The sequence below is a fragment of the Myotis myotis genome, unplaced genomic scaffold, assembly GCF_014108235.1.
Source record: "Myotis myotis isolate mMyoMyo1 unplaced genomic scaffold, mMyoMyo1.p scaffold_m19_p_18, whole genome shotgun sequence".
Lineage (NCBI taxonomy): Eukaryota > Metazoa > Chordata > Mammalia > Chiroptera > Vespertilionidae > Myotis > Myotis myotis.
In genome coordinates this window covers 30,375,194-30,397,166 of record NW_023416322.1, presented here as the reverse complement: position 1 = coordinate 30,397,166, position 21,973 = coordinate 30,375,194, and the positions used below count along the sequence as shown (strand labels likewise).

Genomic DNA, 21,973 nt, shown 5'->3' with positions numbered 1-21,973 from the left:
GGGAGGCGGGAGGGGCTGCTGGGGCCCGGCCCAGACCTCCCGGCGGTCGCATTGTTTTCCTCCGCGGACCCGCGGCGGGATTGGGGGCTGCGACTGGGCTTGCGGGACTGGACAGCGCCCGGGAATCCAGATCCAAGCTCCGTCCAACCCCTACGCTCATCACACCTCGCCAGAACCCCAACGACGGATCGCGAAGTCGGCGCGGTGCGGGGCCGCTGCCCGCCCGCTGCCCTCTCGACCCCGCTAGCTCGGATCTCGGAGCAAGTACCCAGGAACTGGGACAGGGCTGCAGGGAGGTAGGGAGGACTGGGCGCGGCTGGCTGGAGGCAAGATTCCTAAGTGCGCGAGGCACCCGGGAGATGCCAGTGCGCGGTGTGCCTGGCTGGCTGAGAGGGTCGGTGGAGTTGGGGTGCGCGGAGGGGGCTGTAGAGCGCGTCACTGTACGGTCGGCGCAGGGTCTGGGCGCCTCTGCCGACCGAGTCCTGTCTTCTGAATTGGGGAGCGCGAAGATGGGTGATTTGAGGCGCGCACTGTGCGGAGGGTGGAAAACCTGGTCCTTGCCTCCCCATCAGAGAAACTAAGGCTCCGTGACCCGCGTAAAACCAGGTCCTCTTGATGCCCCTGCGAGGATGGGAAGGGGGGACGCGTCGTTTCGGACTTGGTGTCACGGCTGCACCTCTGTCCTTGGGCTTGCACCGCCCAAGGGGTTGGCCCCGGCACAGTGTCGGGGAATGGGGTCCTCCAGAAACATCAGTCCCAGAGCCATCTCCTTCCCGCACCCCACTCTGTCCGGGGCTTTGTTAGACATAGGTCTCCCGAGGAGGAGAGACGAGCTGGTGACTGCCTCCGAGCCTGCCGACCCGGGTCGGCGCTGGCCCCGGACCCGCCCTCGTCGGTTCCCAGCCTCTGACCCTGTTTCCCTGGCCTCGGAGACCCGCCTCTGCTCCCCCACCCCCGCTTCCATCCCTGCTTGGTCTGCGCTTGCAGGCCCCTCCAGCCCCTCCTCCCGCTAACGTGGCTCTGGGACCCGGTCCCGGCCCAGACTCTGCTACCCGCCCCTCTCGGAGCCTCGGATCCAGTGAGGGGGAGACACGTCGAGCCCCTGGCCCCGGGCCCACCGATGCGAGGCGATGGACACCTGGGTTGTCCTCGTTGGGGGCTGGGCGGGAGGGAGGGTAGGTGTGAGCTGGGGGCTGAGAGCTGAGGGTGGGGAGGTGTCTTGGAGGTGCGAACGCGTCTGTTCCGCGAGGCTCCTCGGCGCGCCCCCCCGCTCCCTCAGAGGAAGGTGGACTGGGGCGGGCGGCCAGCCGGAGGGCTTCCTGCTATTGTCCCCAGCCCGGTCTCCCCTTCTCCATCTCGTCCCCAGCCCCCGCTAGACTCTGGCTTTGACCTCGGCCACTCCCCAGAGGTGGCTTCGGGGCCAGGAGAGGAGAGAAAGGCTGTTTCCTCTTTCCAGCAAGGGAAGAGGAGGGGGAGAAAAGACGGCCAGGCCTCCCCCAATCGCCTCAGATGGGGGTATGGAGCAGCTGGGATTGGTCCCAGCAGGATAAGCCTGTCCCCAGGCTGCTCAGATGCTGCTCCCCCAAAACAGCTAAGGAAAGCTCTCTTAAAGCTATATCATAGTTAAGTCTAGGGGCCCATGCAAAGGCCAACCAAGTGTTTTCAGAGGCTGGACCGAGGTGGGGGGTGGGGTGGAAGGAGATTGGGTGAGAGGGAGGCATGGCCTGCTCGCTCAGGGAAGAAGGAAGGGGATGGGGATGCCTGATATCAACATTTTGCCTAGAAATGAAGAGCATGTAAATGAGATGCAAATTAGCCTCTATTGTCCCCAGCTAGGGCGCTTTTGCTAAGAAGGCTGCTGGATTCTGAGGGTTTTAGCGTGGAAGTGGTCATCATGCCCCACAAACTCTCCCAGTTACCTCTTTCCCAAGACTGGTCCTGCAGTTTCAGCAGTTTCTGACTAGGAGCCAGCCCCCAGCCCCTGCCCTCACATCTCTGGGCATGAAGCTGCCAGCACCTTCGTAACCAAGCTCAATGTCAACACACACACACACACACACACACACACACACACACCCCAGCATCTCTATCCTAGTCTCACTAGACTTCTGAATATTCACATTTACTTTTAAGGGATGTGGTAAGGAGGTGTAGTAACACAGTCTCTTCCCTCCTCTGTCCCTCCTTCCATCAGGTCAAAGGTCTTCTATCCTCAAACCCCAACAGCAGTCATCACCCAGGTAAGGAAAGGTGATGAGGGCGGGGGATGGAAGCTAGCATGGCCTGGGCGCAGGCAGAGAGAGGGTCTGGATGTTCTCCCCACTTGCCACAGATGAAAGTTGTTTCCTGGGTGAAGATACTTGTTGCCCAGGGCAACTTGGGGCGGGGGCAGGAGGGTAAGGATAGGAGACAATCTGTGTCCCTCCCTACCTCTTCCCCTGGGAGTCCCAGCATCCAGAAACATGGTGGAAGTGTGGGGGAGGGAGACCTGGCTTTTTAGCGCCAGAGGGTCGTTAGCTAGCTGACTGCTCTGCCTCCGGGGAGGGGTGTCATCTAGGCGTTACTACCCCTTCCCCTCCTCGAGCTCTCTCGAGACCCCATCTGACGTCAATCTCCCCATCAGTGACGCTGGAGTGGGGGTGGGTACACTTGGGTCCTGGCTCCAAGAGTGGAATTGCTGAGGAGATGGAATGGGCTGGGTCTGGAAGCTCGGGGGGCATGGCAGGATGGGCAACTAAGGACTGTAAAAGGTAGCTGTCTGTTCACAAAAGAAAGGATTCTCACCCTTTCTGACCTGATTTCTGGAACCTGCTCAGACCCTTACTTCAATTTCAGGGGAGGCAGGGAGTTGGTGTACACCTCCCACTGTGGGTCAGAGAGGGGAAGCTGATGGGTGGGAAGGGAGGTTGTCTCACCATCCCTCCCACCCTGCCCTTCTTTTCCTGGACTATGATTGCCTGCCTGTCATTGAATAATTTATATTTCCATTTTGAGGTAGCCCGAAGGGGGAAGGAAGAGAAAGAGGGACATGTGCAGCCATTTCTCCTCACCAGTGTAGCCCCTTCTATCCCTGGCTCCTCACAGGGGGTGTGTCTGCACTTCCCCCTCCCCCCATTAAGTAGAAGCACTGGTTCTTAGGAGCCGGGAGGGAGCAGGGGGATAGAGAGGCTGGGAAGGGGCACAGTGGTCGGGCAGACAGCTGCAGCCAGAGCTAAATTTAGCCTCTGATCTGGCTTTGATGCAGATTCATTTTTGGCTAAGACAGCAGCAACTCCCCTCACTCCCCCCCCCCCCCCCCAGCTTCTCCCTAGCAATGGGGAGGGCCCCTGAAACATGAGTTTAGACCGGGACAATGACCCTTAGGCTACCTTCCCCAACTGTGCTCTTCCTCAACCCTAAAGAGGACAGTGGCTATCTCACAGCTGCCTCTGCCCGGGCTCAGTGCCTGTGGTGCTTCCAGGGTGCCCTGGGGGTCTGACATGTAGGGGGAGTCAGACATGGTGCCCTCTTCCTCCTCCCAGTGCCAAGGAGTCACTATTTATAATTTTAAGGCTTTAGTGTCTAATTATAGCTGGGAAGGGGTTAGCAAGAGGGGGGCCAGGAGGTGTCATCTACTGAATGTCCCAGGCCCAGTCTGGAGTGAGGATAGGCTGAGTGAGAAGGCTGGGAGGGGAGCGGGTGTCCTGTCCTTACCTGGGGTCATGCAGGCAGGCCTCGCACCAGCCAGCCTGGGCCAGTTGGAGAGGGTAGGGCCTTGAGTGACAGTGACAGTTGGTTGGAGGAAGGCAGTGCCAGAGAGAGGGTTCTTTCCCCCATTCCCTAGGGTCTTCTGGGGATAGACCAGGGGGAGGAGCCTGCCTGCTTCCAGGGTGGAGAGAATTGGGCCCTGCCCCCACTGTTCTCTGTGTCCTCTTTCAGGGCCAGCATATGGGTGAGGGGGCACCCCCTGGGGCCTGAGCTGCCCCGCACAGGATGCCCCGTGCCCCCTACTTCATGCCCTTGCTGCTCCTGCTGCTGCTGCTCTCACTTCCCCACACCCAGGCCACCTTTCCCCGGGATCCCCTCCCTCTGCTGATCTCTGACCTGCAAGGTGAGTGCCCAGTACCACACTCTTGGGATGTGAGCTTAGGAATTAGACACTGAGGCCCTGCCGGCATAGCTCAGTGGTTGAGTGTTGACCTATGAACCCGGAGATCACGATTTGATTCCCATTCAAGCCATATGCCCGGGTTGCAGACTAGATCCCCAGTGTGGGGCGTGCAGAAGGCAGCCGATCAATGATTCTCTCTCATCATTGATGTTTCTATTTCTCTCTCCCTTCCTCTCTGAACTCAATAAAAAATAAATAAAAAATTAAAATAAATTAAACACTGAGACCTATGTGTGGGAGGCAAGGTGCAGGAAGGCTCCCAGCCTCAGTGAAGCTCAGAGCCTGACCAGCAAAGGGGAGCAAACAGATAAAGAGAGCTGGCACCTCACTTCAGTCACTTCTCATTCCTGGGCCAACTTTCTTCACTTTGAGGCAGCATCGTATGGTGGTTAAGAACATGACTCTCAGGCAGGCCAAACCTGAACAGGTGGGAATCCCTGCTAAGTTGCTCACTAGCTATGTGACCTTGCTCTAGTACTTTACCCTTTCTTTGCCTCAGTCTCCTCATCTGCAAAGTGCAGATAATAGTATTCCACCTCATAGAGTTATTTAGGGATTAAATTAGGTAGTTCGTGTAAAGTGCAAGGGCTATCTGGCACAAAGTGAATGCTTTCTACGTGTTTACCATTATCATTAGCTACAAAAGGCAGGCTTGGGACTAGTTCAGTGGTTCCCAGTACCTTTCACGTCCCTCTCCACCACTTGTACCAATACTATTACTAAGCCCATGTCCTACTGTGAGGGAATCCATAAACCCACTTTTTCTGAGAATTTTATCTATTTCAGGTTCCTGTTTAGAGTAATTTTAAGGATGAAGGAACTGCACTCGGGTTATTGGGAATAACTACTAGGGGATAGATAAGATAGCAACCACTTATCTGTGCCAGACACAGTTCTAAGCACTATGCAAATGTTAAACCATCTACCCCTGAACTCTAGACTCCCTTTGAGTACTGATGACTGTGATTTCCATGATCAGGTCAGGTGAGTGCTGTAGTTGGTCAGAGGAGGCAGAAACCTTGGAGTGCTGAGGTGGCCTGTGAGGGGCCTTGAGGGAAGGGTGCAAAGAGAGGTCTGGGAGAAATGGGTGAGTAAACGCTCGAGAATGGACAGAGTACATTGTGGACACAAAAGAGAATCACTAGCCCTAAGGCAGCACCAAGAAGGGACTGGGCTCAGCTCTGGAGCCTGACAGCTGAATCCAGGTACCTGCTGCTTCCAAGGTAAATGAGCTATGCAAATTCCATAATGTCTTTAAGCCTCAAGCTACTCATCTGTAAAATGGGACCACCATTAGTACCTACCTCATAGGGTTGTTGTATTGCGACAATGCACCTAAGATGCTAACACAGAGTTTGGCAGAGGTTAAGTGCTCAGAGTTAGCTGGTATTATTTTTCTTAATAGGTTACTTAATTAATGCCTCACAACTCATCTCACATATCCACTGTGTCCGTGGCTGGGTTTCATCTGGTTGGAGAGGGTGTTGAGGGAGTGTGTCAGCTCTTGGCTGGCTCTCAGCACCCACCTCTCTGTGCCTTCCAGGTACTTCCCCATTATCCTGGTTCCGGGGCCTGGAGGATGATGCTGTGGTTGCAGAACTTGGGCTGGACTTCCAGAAATTTCTGACCTTGAACCGGACCTTGCTAGTGGCTGCCCGGTAAACTAGCAGCGGCACAGTTGCGGGGCTGACACACATGCTCCTGGGACATGGACATGCTGGGACCCAGAGCACACATGCCAAGGCATGGAGGAAGGGGGAGGGTAGAGAGCAGGAGGTTGGCACTGCTTGTCCCTGAGCAGCTGAACGTGGACAAGGGTAGGACTAAGGAGCTCAGGTGGGTGCCTTGGCTTGTCTCTGATCCTCTTTACCTGTCTCCTCAGGGATCATGTTTTCTCCTTCGATCTACAAGCTCAAGAAGAAGGGGAGGGACTGGTGCCCAACAAGGTGAGGGGCTGGTTGGGAGGAGGTGCACACAGAGATGAGGCTGGGGAGGGTCTAAGGGGAGTCAAGGGGGTGGGAAAAAGAATCCAAAAGAAGCACTATGTAGGCGGGGTCCGGGCTGCCCCACGATTTTCCCTCTCCCGCTTCTCCCTTCAGTATCTAACATGGAGGAGCCAGGACGTGGAGAACTGCGCTGTGCGGGGGAAGCTGACGGTGAGGAGGGGAGGGAGAATCTGAGGGAGGAGATCACCCTGCCTCCAGGCTCTGCCCTAGCAGTCTCGCACTGTGCCCAATTTCCTACCCACTCCCTCATCTCAGGACCCAGAGGAAAATGTGCAGGAAAGAGAATGAATGGTGTTTAGCTTCTTTCACTGCTTCACAAAAAAGAAAAGTGAGGCTCCAATGAAGGACTTGCCCAGGCCAAGGGCTAGTGAATAGCTTAGTTGGAACTTTACCCCACGTTGATCTGACTGTTCAAGGGGAGTGGACTTACTTCCTGTGACCCCCTGTCCCAGTCCCAGGGACCCTGTCACTGACATAGAGGCTTGTGCTCTCTAGGACGAGTGCTACAACTACATTCGTGTTCTCGTTCCCTCGGACTCGCAGACACTCCTTGCTTGTGGAACGAACTCATTCAGCCCCGTGTGCCGCAGTTATGGGGTACAAAGGCGAGAGTGCGGGGGTCAGGATGGGTATGGGAGGAAAACGCAAGTGGACAGTTTGTTGCGGACAGACCAGTGGGGGTGGGGGAATGGGAGAGCCCAGGGTTCAGGGGTCCAGTCCAGAAGGGGTGGGGGAAGGAAGCAAGGGGACATGAGGAAGTAGGCGATGGAGCCTGACTCTAAGACCCCAAGGGTTCCAAGAACCTGTTCCCTCTGTTTCCAGATAACTTCGCTGCAGCAGGAGGGTGAGGAGCTGAGTGGGCAGGCTCGATGCCCCTTTGATGCCACCCAGTCCAATGTAGCTGTCTTTGCAGGTGAGCACCTGGGCATGCGAGAAGCAGGCATGTGGCTGGAGGGAGCTCCCACCTTAGCCCCTCTCCCAATTTGGTCTTTCCCCCATGCTCCTGAATGGAGGGCTGGGGTAGAGGCAGAGTCAGACTGAGGTAGGGGTGTGGGAGGCCCAAGAACAGCCAGAATGCAGATCCTCTGACTCCACCCTACCCCTCCCTCCAGAGGGCAGCCTGTATTCAGCCACAGCTGCAGATTTCCAGGCCAGTGACGCTGTAGTTTACAGAAGCCTTGGCCCTCAGCCCCCACTCCGCTCAGCCAAGTACGACTCCAAGTGGCTCCGAGGTCAGGGCGGGCCTGGGGGAGGGAGGCTGCTCTTGGGGAGGAGGTGCATGGGGCGGACCGTGGCAGGGAGCAGGCAGTGTCCATGTATGCAGAGGGGAGAGGCTGCATGGGGCCAGGAGTTTCTGAGCAGGTACTGATACTCTTCCCTACCCTTTCCTGTCACTCCCCCCCAGAGCCACACTTTGTCCATGCCTTGGAGCATGGAGACCATGTCTACTTCTTCTTCCGAGAGGTCTCCGTGGAGGACACCCGGCTGGGGAGGGTAAGGAGGTGGTGGGCACCTGGGGTGGGTAGCTGAGGGTTCTGCTGGATCCTGTGAAGGCAGAGTCAGGGGACAGCTCCTGAGCCTGGTCTCCACAATGCAATCCCCTACTCTGGGCCCCCAAGTTGGAGTAATCCTAGCTCTCTGCCCCCATATCCTGCTGTGTCCCTCATCCTTAACCCAGAATGACCTTGTGCAGCATACCCTTCCTGCTCCATCCCTAACATGTGTGTCCTGGTGCTCTAACTCACTGCATTCCTCTCATCTCGCTGGCCCTGAGGTTGTCTCTCACTGTTCTCCCCTTGTCCCCGACTGTCCCCCTTCAGGTACAGTTCTCCCGTGTGGCCCGTGTGTGTAAGCGTGACATGGGCGGCTCACCGCGGGCCTTAGACCGTCATTGGACATCCTTCCTGAAGCTTCGGCTCAACTGCTCTGTCCCTGGGGATGCCGCCTTCTATTTTGACGTCTTACAGGCCTTGACTGGGCCTGTGAACTTGTATGGCCGCCCTGCTCTCTTTGGGGTCTTCAGCACCCAGACCAATAGGTTGGTACTAGACTAACCAATGTGGCCCAGTCTGTCCCCTGCCCTACCAGCATCCAAGCGCCTTTTTCAAAGTTTACTGATGGCGTCAGTGAGGGGATATTCCATTCAAAACCAGTTGCTGTTTTGCCCATCCTTTTTCTCCTAGCATGGCATCGAGGGCACCCCACCCTCTCAGGCTCTGCCCCCTAATATGGTGCATGAAGGGTAGCTGCCATGTCTTATCTGGGAGGAGCTGTGCTGTCTCTTCTAACACCTAGCCCGCATCCTTTTCTGGCTTCCTCAGCATCCCTGGCTCTGCAGTCTGTGCCTTCTACCTGGATGATATTGAACGTGGGTTTGAGGGCAAGTTCAAGGAGCAGAGGAGTTCGGATGGGGCCTGGACCCCCGTGTCTGAGGACAGGGTCCCCTCCCCCAGGTACCCAGGATGGGGTGGGTTTTTTGGGTCAGAATCAAGCAGTGTCTGCTCTTAAAATGGGGTGGTAAGGAAAGGGAAAGGTGTCCAGTGCCTGGGGAGGAGGCTGTGGTGTGTTGGCAGTGGGACTGGCAAGCTGCAACTGGGAAGGGAAGCAGTAGTGTGAGTGTGTGGAGGGGAAGCAAGGGCTACCCGTCATGTTTAGGAGCAGCGTGTGTGGGCAGCACAGAGCCTACGTCCCAGCTCCCTGCCCTAAGGCTGCCCCTTCCCATGTGCCCACCAGGCCAGGATCCTGTGCAGGAGTGGGTGTAGCTGCCTTATTCCCCTCTTCTCGAGATCTCCCTGATGATGTCCTGACTTTCATCAAGGCTCACCCACTGCTGGACCCCACTGTGCCACCTGCCACCCACCAGCCTCTCCTTACCCTCACCAGCAGGTATGGGGCTAAAAAAACACTGACCACTACCCTCCCATCTCAGCCACTCCCCTTCTCTGACCCCACCAGGTAAATCACAGTGGCGGGAGGAAGTACCCTTGAAAGTGGAAGGGAAGGGCAACGCTGGGTTGGGGAAGGACCCAGGAGTGGGGACCAGGACACATGGGCTGTCCTTGGAGCACCAAGCTTCCACTAGCGGGTTTCCCTGACCTAAGGCTTATTTCTCCAGGGCCCTGCTGACCCAGGTAGCTGTGGATGGCACGGCTGGTCCCTATCGTAACACCACAGTCCTGTTCCTTGGCTCCAATGATGGAACAGTGCTGAAGGTGCTGCCCCCAGGGGGACAATCTGGAGGCCGGGAGCCCATCCTGTTGGAAGAGATCAATGCCTACAGCCCCTCCCGGTGAGGACATGAGGCCTTTGGCGGGCAGGCGGGCGGCCTGCAGAACAGGAATGGGGTGTGAGGTGGTAGATGGGGATGTGGGAATGGGGTGGGAGCGCCAACATTGGCTTCTATAGGGCAGAAGCTACGGTGGAGAGAGGGGCTTGGTGAGAAGCCGGACAGTGCGGTGGGGCAGGGTGGGCACTCGGGGACATCAGCTCCATGAGCCATACTTAGTTGCTTGTGCCTCTCACCACGTTCAGGGGAAAAAGAACCTCACCAGGCCTGCCCCTCTTTGATTCCTTTGGCCTCACCCTAGGTGCAGTGGGAAGCGGGCGGCCCAAACAGCACGGCAGGTGATAGGACTGGAGCTGGACACTGAAGGTCACAGGCTCTTTGTGGCCTTTTCTGGCTGCATCATCTACCTCCCTCTCAGCCGGTGTGCCCGGCATGGAGCCTGTCGGAGGTGAGAGGGGCCTGAGGCCGGGCCCTGCCTGGGTGGGCTCCCTGGGCCGGCAGGAACTCTGGAATGCAGGCATTGGGGGGAAATACAGGGGGTGGTTGGTGGGGAGATGCCTCCAGCATTCTGCAGGGGCACAGGAACCAGGGTCTGGAATAGGGTTTGGGCCGGATAGGACGGGAATACTGGGCTAAAAGCCTTCTGTAGGCCAGGGTGAGAGTAGAAGAGGCAGGTGAATGGAATGTGATTAGAATGGAGAAGGTCCCAGCCTCACATGACTCAGTTTCCCGTAGGAGCTGTCTGGCTTCTCAGGACCCATACTGTGGATGGCATAGCTCCAGGGGCTGTGTGGATATCAGGGGACCTCGTGGGTAAGTGAGGGGCTCCCGGGGCTCCTAAGGAGAAAGTTCTCCACCATAAAGGAGGAAGCTGAGGGCCCGGGTGGGGGGTGGGGCAAGATGTACAACTGCACTGAGTCATGGCCATGTCCTCCTAGGACTGATGTGGATCCAGCTGGGAACCAGGAATCCATGGAGCACGGTGACTGCCAAGGTAAACGGAAGGGGAGGCTGCAGCTCCAGCCATAGCTGCACGTGGCTCTGAGGGCCACGGATACTGTGCAGGCACGGGTCTTGTTCCTTCTGCGAAAATCCCTGTTCACGAAGCCTTCCCCGGCCCCCATCTTTGCCCTCTGTCCCTTCACAGACGGAGCCACCGGGAGTCAGTCTGGCACAGGGAACTCTGCTTATGGTGAGTCTTGTCCCACCTTCACTTCCCTCGCTCATCCCACACTCACTCAAGTCTGTGCCCATGGCAGCAGCAGACCAGCACCCTGGACACCCGGAGAGAGTCATAGGACAGGGTTGGCATCTTCCAAATACCCAGCAGATAGCTCGGTGGTGGGCACGCGATAGGGTGCTTAATCGTTTGAACACGTAACTGAACGTCCTGCATGGTGAGCCCTTCCCCGCCGCCCAAGGAAACTAGAGACTGGAGTTCTGGGCCTTTGGGTTCCAACTGGGGGCGGCGGGAGAACTGCTCCGTGGGTGTCAGTGGAGCGCAGGAGCCTCACTGGCTCTGACCTGGTCTCTGTCACCAGTGCTTCTGGGTCCTGGCCCTTCCCCCGAGACCCCCAGCCCCCCCAGTGAAGCCCGCCCCCGGCCCCAGGCTTCCACCCTTGGAGCTCACACTCAGGGTAAGGGGGCCGGCTGGGAGGGACAGGAGTGCCGTGTGGGGCTGCCGGTTCTGGAAGAATCCCAAGCCCTTTAGCGTCCCGTGTCTGGTGCTCACTAACGCCTGTTCGGAGCCTCCCCGCCCCACAGGTGGGCATCGGCCCCGCCTCCTCCCGCTGGGGCAGCTTGGCGGTTGCTCTTGTCTTGGCTGCAGGGGCCGGAGCTGGGAGGGGGACTCCCCAGCCCGGGCGCCAGCTTGTGTCTGCGGGGGGTGACGGGCCGCGCTGGAGGGTCGGGGCGGGATCCCGAGGAGTGCGGGGTGGAGCCGGGCAGCGGCCGGGGAAACCTGCACCTTGCCGCCCAGCCCTCCTGCCGCTCAGCCTCCTCCTCCCTGTCGGTTGGCAGGCGTGCGCCGCGACCTCCCCGCAGCCTCGGCCGCCCGCTCGGTGCCCATCCCGCTGCTCCTGGCCTGTGTGGCCGCGGCCTTCGCCCTGGGCGCCCTGGTCTCCGGCCTGCTGGTCTCCTGCGCTTGTCGCCGCGCCCACCGACATCGGAGCAAGGACCTGGAGACGCCCGGGCTCCCGCGCCCCCTCTCCCTCCGCAGCCTGGCCCGGTTGCACGGGCCGGGCCCGGAGCCGCCGCCGCCCGCCAAGGACGGAGACCCCGCGCCGCCGCCCCAGCTCTACACCACCTTCCTGCCTCCGCCCGAGGCCGGGTCCCCGCCGGACCTCGCCTGCCTGCCCACCCCGGAGTCCACGCCCGAGCTGCCGGCCAAGCGCCTCCGCCCCGCGGGGGGCCCCTGGGAGTGGAACCAGAACGGGAACAACGCCACCGAGGCCCCCGGCCCCGCGCGCGGGAACGCGGCCGGCGGCTCGGCGCCCCGCGTGCTGGTGAGGCCGCCGCCGCGCGGCTGCCCGGGGCGGGCGGTGGAGGTGACGACCCTGGAGGAGCTGCTGCGCCACCTGCACGCCCCGCCGCCGGCCCCGCGGGCGCTGCCCCTGGAGCCCGCCCCGGCCCCCGCCCCGCCCCCGCCCGGCCGGCCGGCTCCCGCCTCCTGCCCCGCGAATGCGCGCCCCCCCTGCGGCTGGACGTGCCCCCGGACGGGCAGTGCCCGAGGCCCCCCGGCCGGCCGGCCCCCGCTCCCCGGCTCGGGGTGGGCGGCAGCCGGAGGCCGCCCTTCTCCTCCCACCGGGCGCCCCCCGCCCTGCTCACTCGCGTGCCCTCGGGGGGCCCCTCCCGGGACTCAGGGAGACACCTGTACCTGGGCCGCCCCGAGGGCTACCGGGGCCGCACCCTGAAGAGAGTGGACCTGCAGAAGCCCCGGTCGCCCCCGAAGCTGCCCCCGGTCGCGCCCCCCGCCCCGCTGGCCGTCCCCGGCGGCAGCCATTTTAACTTGTGAAGGAAGCCGCGAGCGGACCGGCCTCCCAGGATAGGCCCCTCCCCGCCCCACACCTGCGGCCTTCCCGGACCCGAGGCGCCGGGCCCTCCCGCCTCGGGCTTATTTATTGACTGTCTTCCCCGCTGTCCCCTCGAGAGCGGCGCGGGGGACGGAGCCTGCCCCTCAGCGAGCCAGCTTTCCTGGAGGGCCCGGCCCGCCCCGCTCCCCTCCCTCAGCCGAGCTGCCTTAACGCGCCCTCTGGGCTTCCTCCCTGGCCGGGCCCCGGGCGGGCCGCAGGCGGACGGGCGGACGGACGGGGCTGGGGCCACGCGCGTCGTGACTGATCCTCGGACCTCCTGGGAGGGCCTCCTACCGTGTAGGAGCCTTCGCTCCCCAATACAGCTGTTCCCCGAGTCGCCGCTTCATTCCCGCGCCGGGGTGTGGGGGGGGGGGAGAGGGCGGGGGTCGGGGGGCTCCCTCCCGGCGCCTTCGCCCCTGCATCTTCGGCCTCCCGAGTCATGGGGTGGCTGCAGTCCCACCGGGGTTCATCAGGAAAGGTTTCCTCAAGATTAGAAAAAAAAAAAAAAAAAAGTGTGGCGGTGGCTCCGGGCCCAGGAGACCCCAGGTGAAGTCCGGGTGGGGGGGCGAGCGCTTCTGGGCTGAGGTAAGAGGGACTTTTTCCTGGCTTGTCCCGTCGGGTGGGGGAGGTTATTTTTGGAGAAAGAAAATGAAGCCGCCCCATAAGTGATTTAACTTTCACTTCAGGAAATCTGGTCCTAAAGAGAATTCCAAGGGTCTAGTTTGCATGAGGGGGACGCTGCAAAAAAACCGCCAAGGATTCGGTCCTGCTGGAGCCCGGGGTCGGCCCCAGCTGTTCCCTAAGGAGCAGTTTCCCTTCGCGGAGCCGGAGGGGTGTCGAGCGCGGGGGTCGTCGTGCGCATGCGCGGCGTCTCGCCACGCCTGGGGCCGCACGCGATCATCATGCTGTTTCTCCGGCTGGGACTGGCTGTAGATACCTGTCAGTTACCCCCGGGGACCAATGGGAGGGACGAACGGGACCACCTGCTCCGCCCACTACCTCGCGCTGAGGACACTGAAGGCCTCGCGCTAGCTGTGGCTACTTTTGCGGATTTACAAATCGTGTTTTTCGCCCGCGCGTGGCCGGAGTTATCTGCCCGGTTGGAGCCCTAGGCCCCCCCGCGCTGGCGCCGCCTGGAGGCCGGATCAAGCCCTGCAGCTAAGGACGCCTCCGGTTCGCTGCCTTTAGGCGTTCATGCCTTCTCGGGGAAACCGCCAAGAACAACTTGGAGAACCCTGGGATTGTTTCTACTTTGTGACCTGACAAGTCAAAGCTCTGCCCTAAGTGGTTTTCCTCATGTAAAAAAAAAAAAAAATGGGGTTGTTTGAGAGGCTCAAGCACGACAATGTCTAAAAACTTTCTAAAGGAGAAAGCATGGTGGCTGTGACGTGGTTTCCTCCAAACTCAGGCGTAGGCTATTCCTCACTTGTGACCTCCCGCTGAGTAATGTTTCCCCTTGATGCTTACAACCTCCATCTACAGATTTTGCCCTCCAGGTTTGAAATGCCTTCTGGACACTGCGCACACCTCAGCGTGCCGGGCCACACTGCCCTCCAGTCTGCGCTGCTTGGAGCTCGTGGCGCCGCCTGGAGGTTGCAGAGGGCCTCTAGGTCTGTTTCCCCTCGTTAGGTGCCTTCCTGAAACCAAGATGCTTAAAACCACTGCTAGCTTCCCGGATGGTGGAGGAGAGCCAGGACGGGGCGGAGAATCCCCCCAGGCACCCGGCTTCATTATCCTCTTCAAACCAAGGTGTTCAGCCGGCTCAGGGGCCCCGTGGGTGAGCCTGGACCTACGAACCAGGAGGTCCCTGGTCAGGGCGGCTGCTGCTCCGCTGGGGGCGGGCAGGAGGCAGCCGGTCAATGATTCTCTCTCATCATTGATGTTTCTACCTCCCTCTCCCTCTCCCTTTCTCTCTGAGATAAATAAAAATATATTTTTTAAAAACCCAAGGTGTTAAAGCCAGATTAAAGAAAAAAAAAAATTTAAGGCTGCATGCACCCCTTTCACCCGCTTCTGAGGGACAGGGAAAGGGGTATAAGTGATCCTTAGTTTAAATACAGACCCAAAAGAGAAGCACAAGAGAGACTGAACCTGTGCCTGCAGGCAGCAGCAATTTACAGGTTGAAGTCCTGGTTTCGGTTTAGTTGTGAAGGGCGGTCGCGTATTATCTATAAAGCATGGACACTTCTCTGGGCGTGCAGGACCTTCTCAGAGCGAGTGAAAGCAACTATGTTGCAGTGAGAGCAACAGTCCTTGGGCTCCGCCAGTTAATATTTTTGTGTGTGACCTTGGTAATGCAACTGCCATATCTAAGCCTCAATTTCTTTTGTAAAGTATGGAAAGAACATATGGCAATGGGTTTGTAAAGCAGCATATACATATATGGGTTTAAATTAAGTGCTCTGTGGGAAATGGGTATTTGCCCCAAATAGACTACTACCAAGTATGCAATTCATTAAAACTCATGATATACCTCATCCTGACAGACAGTAGTGAATACTAAATTAAGGGGATGAATTCAAAGAAAGTAGTATCCCTGGCAATAGAGGGATAAACATGACCCCAAGTAAGGAATCGACTGACAGTCTTTTTAAAAAATTAGGATATCAGCTCAAACTTTGTCTTTAGAAAAACTAGAATGTGCCAAAAGCAGGATGAAGTTGTCATCCTGAGGGATTACTAAGCTGATTTCTCAGAGGTATCCTGGGAGGTTATGAAGAAACCAGGGCCCCAGTAGGCAGAGTTCATCAGCTTGTGGAAGGCTTTGGGGACCTGAACCACAGAAGGTTCCACAGTCACAAAGCTTGAAAAGCTGTTAAGCATCTTGGGTTCTTTGGGAGCTAAGCCACAGGGGTCCAAGCTATTATTGTCTCTCAGATTTATGTCCCCTTGATGCCACTACCCCACACTTGGGAACCACACAGGTATGAGTCACTCTCTGCTACTTAATTCGGCAGCTGACCCTTTAGTACTGTTGACTCATAAAAATGTAAGGTTACATGTATGAGAGAAAGGTTCAAGTACATGGATGAAACATATGGAGCCTATGAATCCAAAAGATCACCTACTTTTACCAGGTATATTAGGGTCCAAACAGGAAATAGATGGTATTCTCTGAATAATGAAGGGCTGTTTTTAATTTATTGGAGAGAGAGAAACATCGATGTGAGAAACACCGATGGGTTGCCTCATGTACGCACCCTGATCCCACAACCAGCACATGTGCCCTGATGGGGAATTGAACTCTCGACCTTCTGGTGTATAGGATGACGCTCCAACCAACTGAGCCATACCAGCCAGGGCATGAAGGGCTATTTTTAAAAACTGTGGACAAGGGATGGATGGGTCAGTAACTGGAGGCTAGTAACAGCCTTAGGCCTGAAAAGACAAAGAAGGGTAGTGGTTACTAGAAGCTGGAAGGAGAGATGGCCTGAGAAAAGCAGTGACCCCAGGGGAGTGGAGTCTTTCCCCTCCCAGTCTTCTGCCAGAGTTCTCTATTGGCTGAATCCATTATGAAGCCAAAGTGCAGGGAGCTCATTAATGAAATTCATGCAGGTTAGTCTCCAAGGATAGAGAATAAAATACAGGAGAGAGGAGAGGAATCTGGAAGGAATGAGAAGATATCCAGCATACCTAGAGATGAAGACCTCATTCATTCCCCAAAGAAAGGTTATCTTTGATTGTCCTTGCTCAAGTACTGCTGGCCAGCAACTTTATGGAGACGCCTCCTGAATTAGTTTTGGAGCAAAATTTACTTTGGGGAGTTTGAAGGAGAGGTTGCTTGGAGAATTTACATTTCCTCAGGTTCTAAACTGCAACTGGAGATGAATTAGGCTGCCCAAAGTCAAGTAAGACAGTACTCTGATTAAAGGACAAACGATAGAGGGAAGGACACTAATGACTGAGACAGCATATGTATCTATATACTGAAGATAATACATAACTCGCAAGATAGATATGTTTGTGTGTATGCAAAGTGCCTCACTCATTGTCAGACATGTAGCAAAATCTTAAAGCATGGAAGCTGTTATTTCTATTGGCCTCTTTTTAAATATATATATATATATATATTTGTAATTGATTTCTGAGAGGGAGAGGGAGAGATAGAAACATCAATGATGAGAGAGAATCATTGATTGGCTGCCTCCTGCAGGCCCCCTACTGGGCTCGAGACTGCAACCCAGGCATGTGCCCTGACCGGTAATGAACCATGACCTCCTGGTTCATACATCAACGTTCAACCACTGAGCCACTTTGGTCGGGCTACTGGCCTCTCTTTTAAACATCAATTTCCTTTACAATAAGACTTTCTTAAGCTTCAGGACTAGTAGTTAGAGTCTCTACTAACTTATTCTATAAGACGTCTTGCACAAATCTTACATAGGAATAGTTATCACTAGCAATCACTAGGTTACTCCCATTTCAACTTCTCTTGTGTTTTCTACCGATTGATCTTCTTGAAATAGAAGGCTCACTTTCACAGAGAGAAAACTCTTAAGAAGTTGCCCTAGTTCATGTTTCCCCCCATTATTTAAGAATATGGCCCTTCTTACAACTCTAGGTTCCTATTCAATTCCCTTTAACTCTCCCATATTTTTTTTTTTTAAAATATATTTTATTGATTTTTTACAGAGAGGAAGGGAGAGAGATAGAGAGTTAGAAACATTGATGAGAGAGAAACATTGATCAGCTGCCTCCTGCACATCTCCCACTGGGGATATGCCCGCAACCCAGGTACATGCCCTTGACCGGAATCGAACCTGGGACCTTTCAGTCTGCAGGCCGACGCTCTATCCACTGAGCCAAACCGGTTCCGGCCTCTCACTAGGATTTTAATTCAACAAGACTGTTTTTTGTTTCTCAAGGCTCAAGTCCCTGCTCTTTTCCTCTCAGCAAAGACTGCATGTACATTTATGGGGTGCCTGCCAGACCAGACATACCTTATAAATAATATGTACACTGTATTTGTTGCCTATATGTTATTTACCAAAAAGCAATTATCTATACACAGCCTAATCCATGGTAGGTGTTCAGTTCTCTAAATATTAACGTTGAAAGCTTGCCTAGAGATTCTAATTGTTGAACACAGATGCTTATAAATCCTTGACTTTGGTATTACCCTCCTGTGTTTAAGAAAGGCAACCTCATTGCCAATGGAGCAGCTTTTGCAAACATTAGTGTACACTAGATAGGGACACTCATTTTGCCAGCCAGATGGGTCTATTCAGCCCTGGCTATCAATGGGATTTGTGCCACAACCAGACTGCTGCTTGTATTTATTTAATAAATGTATGCTGAATTGGACCGAGATAGCAACAAGCACCTTATTAACTAAGAATAGCTGAGAAGCCAACAGAGCAAATCCACTATTTTCAAGCCTTCCTGAACCTGATGTCTACCCCCTCCTTCTCCGCCCCCATGTCTCAGTATTGACTTTACTCCCACACAAGGCGCATAATCATTTCCTTCAGCTACTGTTCTCTCCTGGTTAATTGCTTTTAGGGAAAGGAGTGGGGTGGGGAGGGCGAGAGAAAGGAGGAAGATTTAAATTTAACAAGCTAATCAAAAGCTCTCTCTAGTCTCACTTCTTTTTTTTCTTTTCACTTCATTTCTTACCTCAACTTGCTCTGCCTATTAAGAATACCAGCTGAGCCCTGGCCAGTGTTGCTAAATGGTTAGCACACCCCCTCAATGCCGACCTGCTACTTCTCCCTCATTAGCTCAGCTGGACAGGGAAAACTGTCTACAGTCATGTACCACACGATGATGTCTCATTCAACTGCGTGCATGACTCCCATTATAATACAATGGAGCTGAAAAAATCCTTTCCCCTACTAACATTGAGGCCGTAATGTCTTAGTGTTTGTGGCAGTGCTGGTGTAAACCGACTGCACTGCCAGTTGCATATATAAAAGTATAGCACATACAATTATGCACAGTACATAATACTTGGTAATGATAAACAACTGTTACTGGTTTATGTATTTACTACACTTATTATTTTAGAGTACAAATGTTTGCTGTAAGACAGTATTATGCTGGCAGCAGCCTCATAGATCTTATATTTACCATGTCTCTTGATTGCATCATTTTCTCCTGCAGTTGATTTACTCTTGTTGTTTTTTAAAGTAAATTTAGTGTAGCCTAAGCGTACAGTGTTTGTAAAGTCCGCAGTAGTGTACACTAATGTCCTAGGCCTTCCATTCACTCATCACTCAGACACCCAGAGCAACTTCCAGTCCTGCAGGCTTCACTCACGGTAAGGTGCACCACTCTTCATATCTATCTATCTATCTATCTATAATTTCTTTTAAATATGTTTTTATGGACTTCAGAGAGAGGGAGAGGAAGAGATAGAAACATCGATGAGAGAGAGCTTGTGCGGCCGCCATCCCTCCGCTGGCCCATGCCACCCACTGCCCTCAGACTCACTGTTTTTGTCAAATAAAGACATAAGCCCCCCCCCCTCACCCCCAAAGAAACATCGATGAGAGAGAAACATCAATTGGCTGCCTCCTGCATGCCCCCTAGTGGGGATCAAGCCTGAAACCCGGGCATGTGCCCTGACTGGGAATCATACCAGTGACCTTTTGGTGCATGGGACAATGCTCAATCCACTGAGCCACACTGGCCGGGGCCCATTCTTCATCTTTAATACCAAGTTTTTACTGTACTTTCCTAAGTTTAGATACACAAATACCATTGTGTTACAGCTGCTTACAGTGTTCAGTAGAGTAACATCCTGTATAGGTTTGTCACCCAGGAGCAGTAGCTATACCATACAGCCTAAGTGTGCAGTGGGCTATACAATCTAGGTTTGTATAAGTATACTTTATGATGTTCACACAACAACAAAATTGCCTAAAAGATGTATATATTTTTAAAAGACGTTATTTTTCAGAACATATCCCCATCGTTATGTGGCACATGACTACTCTGAGATTTATCTGTGATCAGGGAGAAGATACAGTTTTTGCCCAGGAGATGTAAAAAATTTCAATGACAACCTGAAATGGTTTAAGACTTTGATATTTTATTAAGAAACATCTTTATTTTAAATGACAGTACAAAAGTTGTATATATAATATAGATCTGTATAGGTGTATATACACACAAATGTTCACTCACCCCTACATACATATACACAAACTTCAAACTTGCTCATCAGAATCAAACCCTATTTTATTAAAATTCTAAATAAAAAAGAGAAGTTTTTTTTTTTTCTTCTGAAAACACACTGTACATAAAGCTGTCAGACAACCTGAAGAATGGAGGACATTTTAAGAAGTATCTAGGCACCCTACCCACAGTCTTCCTCTCCTCTCCCTCCCAACACCCTACTCCCACTCCCCCATTCTCTGCCCCAACACAAATGGCCTTGACAGGTCAGTATACAGGGCAAAGCCAGAGAAGGGAGCTGCTATCATTATTGATAGAACAAGATGCCTGAAACCAAGTAGGAAGCACAGTATTATAGAGTATGACCTAAATTCTCAGAAACAAACCACTTCAGAATAAACAGAAATGTGTAGTAGGGATAGAGGGGAGTGGAAAGAGGAAAGACAAGGCCCATAGTTTAGAAATAACTAATTAAGTTCTAGTTCCTGGGAAAGACTCAATGAGATAAGAACAATGGGGTCACAGAAACAGAAGTAAGCCGAGAAAGGGGAGGAGACAGAGAGATAGGGAATCACAATTTCCTGCCATTAACGAACCAAATTGCTACTATAGAGTCTAGGAATGTCACCCCCCTCTAATCCTAGAGAGGCTCAAAAAAGAAAATAAAAGGCAGCACCAGAGGCTCAAAGCTACTTAATTCAAATTAATATTCTTCTTGCTCAATATATTGGCATAGGAAATAAGAGTACTAACTCAGAAGGGGAAAATATTCACCACAACAGACATAGATAAGAGCCTAGAACAGCATAGGGGTGCTCTTGACATGTATTCCATTCTTAAGCTCCTTTTCCGGCCATACAGAGATGTCTGCACAAGCAGTAGGGAGGTGTAAGAGACTGAACAAGTGCCAGTCAAAACAGCTGCCAGAGGAGTGGAGAGGAGGCTTGCTTTGTGGAAGGGCAGCTCCACCTCTACCTCAACACTGCTCTGAATCTGTTAGCTTACCTGGGGTCATCACACCATACGCTAATCAAATCTCTGTAAAGCCAGGTCCTGGTTCTCCCTGGGGCCTCACTCCTTAGGTTTCTCATTACTACCTGTTAGAGCACAACTCTCAGAGAAGAGCCAAAACAATGATTTTTCTTCCTCAAGCTCTTTAGTGGTTACAAAAGAAACCCTCTCTCATGCATTTACTAAAATAAAATATTTCCAGGTTATACCAGGTACTTGAGAGTTGAACCTCAAATAAAGAGAAAAGTGAGAAAATACATATACATTTATAAACATACACACTAATATACACCCAGCAAAGGGGCATTAAAAATGCCCTGGTCATGCCCCGCTGGCATAGCTCAGTTGGTGGAGTGTTGTCCTGTGCACCAAAAAGTTGCCGGTTTGGTTCTGGGTCAGGGCACATACCTGGGTTGTGGGTTTGATTCCTGATTGGGGAAGCATATAGAAGGCAGGCAATCAATCTCTCTCTCTTCTTTCTCTCTCTCCCCCACACACACCCCCTTTCTCTCTCCTTCTCTCTAAGCATATTTTAGGGTGAGGATTGGAAAAAAAGCCCTGGCAGGAGACCAATCAATGTTTCTCTCTCTCTTCCTTCCTCTCTCTCTATAAAAATCAATTAAATATATATATATGTACACATACACACACACACACACTCCTGGTCACACGATACCTAATTTCAACTGGAAAAGCCCTCTGGTGAGTTCTTTCTTTTTATCAGTATAAAGAAAGAAAGAAATGTTGTATGCCATATATTTCTAACATTATTGAGCGGACACACGGATTTTAATAACACAAGGGTAAGGCTGAAGAAAGGGGAAAGGCAAAGCCAAAAATAACAACACAGATCTGACAGAGAAAGACCATCCTTTAAGGCACTGAATTAAAAACATAGAAAACCTAAGGCCAAGTTTTCCAATATTTCAGTTAAAAGACCTCAACTCTGGCATTACAATGAAGAGATCCCAAAGAGGTAGTGATAGGAAGAGAATGTACACACAGTAATTTTCCTGAAGTCAGGAACAAGAACAGCAACGATTTATTTTTTTCTCTACTTGAGGGGTAGGCTTAAGATCAAAATGCAAAGGTCCTATATTAATACTGATATTATTAAAGCAGCTTTATTTTAAAGCAGGCAATCATCCTAGGCTCCAGGTTCCTTCTATTCAAGTACCAACTCTGAACCACTTGACTGTTATTTGATTCTCTGTAATCCAACCTTGCCAAAGGCCAGTTGAAATCCTCTAACCCAGAAAATCTAGCAACATTTTCCCAATTTCCGTGGCTGATCCCAAAAGAAATGCAAAATCATAAAATGGTATTGCCA

The 21,973-nt window shown here is 53.5% G+C and overlaps 1 protein-coding gene across 1 annotated transcript; it reads left to right on the top strand.

Moving 5' to 3' along the window:
• On the top strand, nucleotides 1-12,861 carry SEMA6C (semaphorin 6C). The gene is given in 21 exon segments (XM_036344486.1): nucleotides 1-296; nucleotides 2,195-2,240; nucleotides 3,919-4,090; nucleotides 5,694-5,808; nucleotides 6,033-6,096; nucleotides 6,250-6,306; nucleotides 6,652-6,753; nucleotides 6,979-7,069; nucleotides 7,269-7,388; nucleotides 7,562-7,650; nucleotides 7,977-8,194; nucleotides 8,478-8,609; nucleotides 8,890-9,042; nucleotides 9,272-9,445; nucleotides 9,744-9,890; nucleotides 10,178-10,255; nucleotides 10,381-10,436; nucleotides 10,590-10,634; nucleotides 10,984-11,079; nucleotides 11,462-12,111; nucleotides 12,114-12,861. Coding segments are annotated over 19 exon segments (2,847 nt in total). The 5' UTR covers nucleotides 1-296; nucleotides 2,195-2,240; nucleotides 3,919-3,972; the 3' UTR covers nucleotides 12,456-12,861.
• The last annotated feature ends 9,112 nt before the right edge of the window (nucleotides 12,862-21,973 follow it).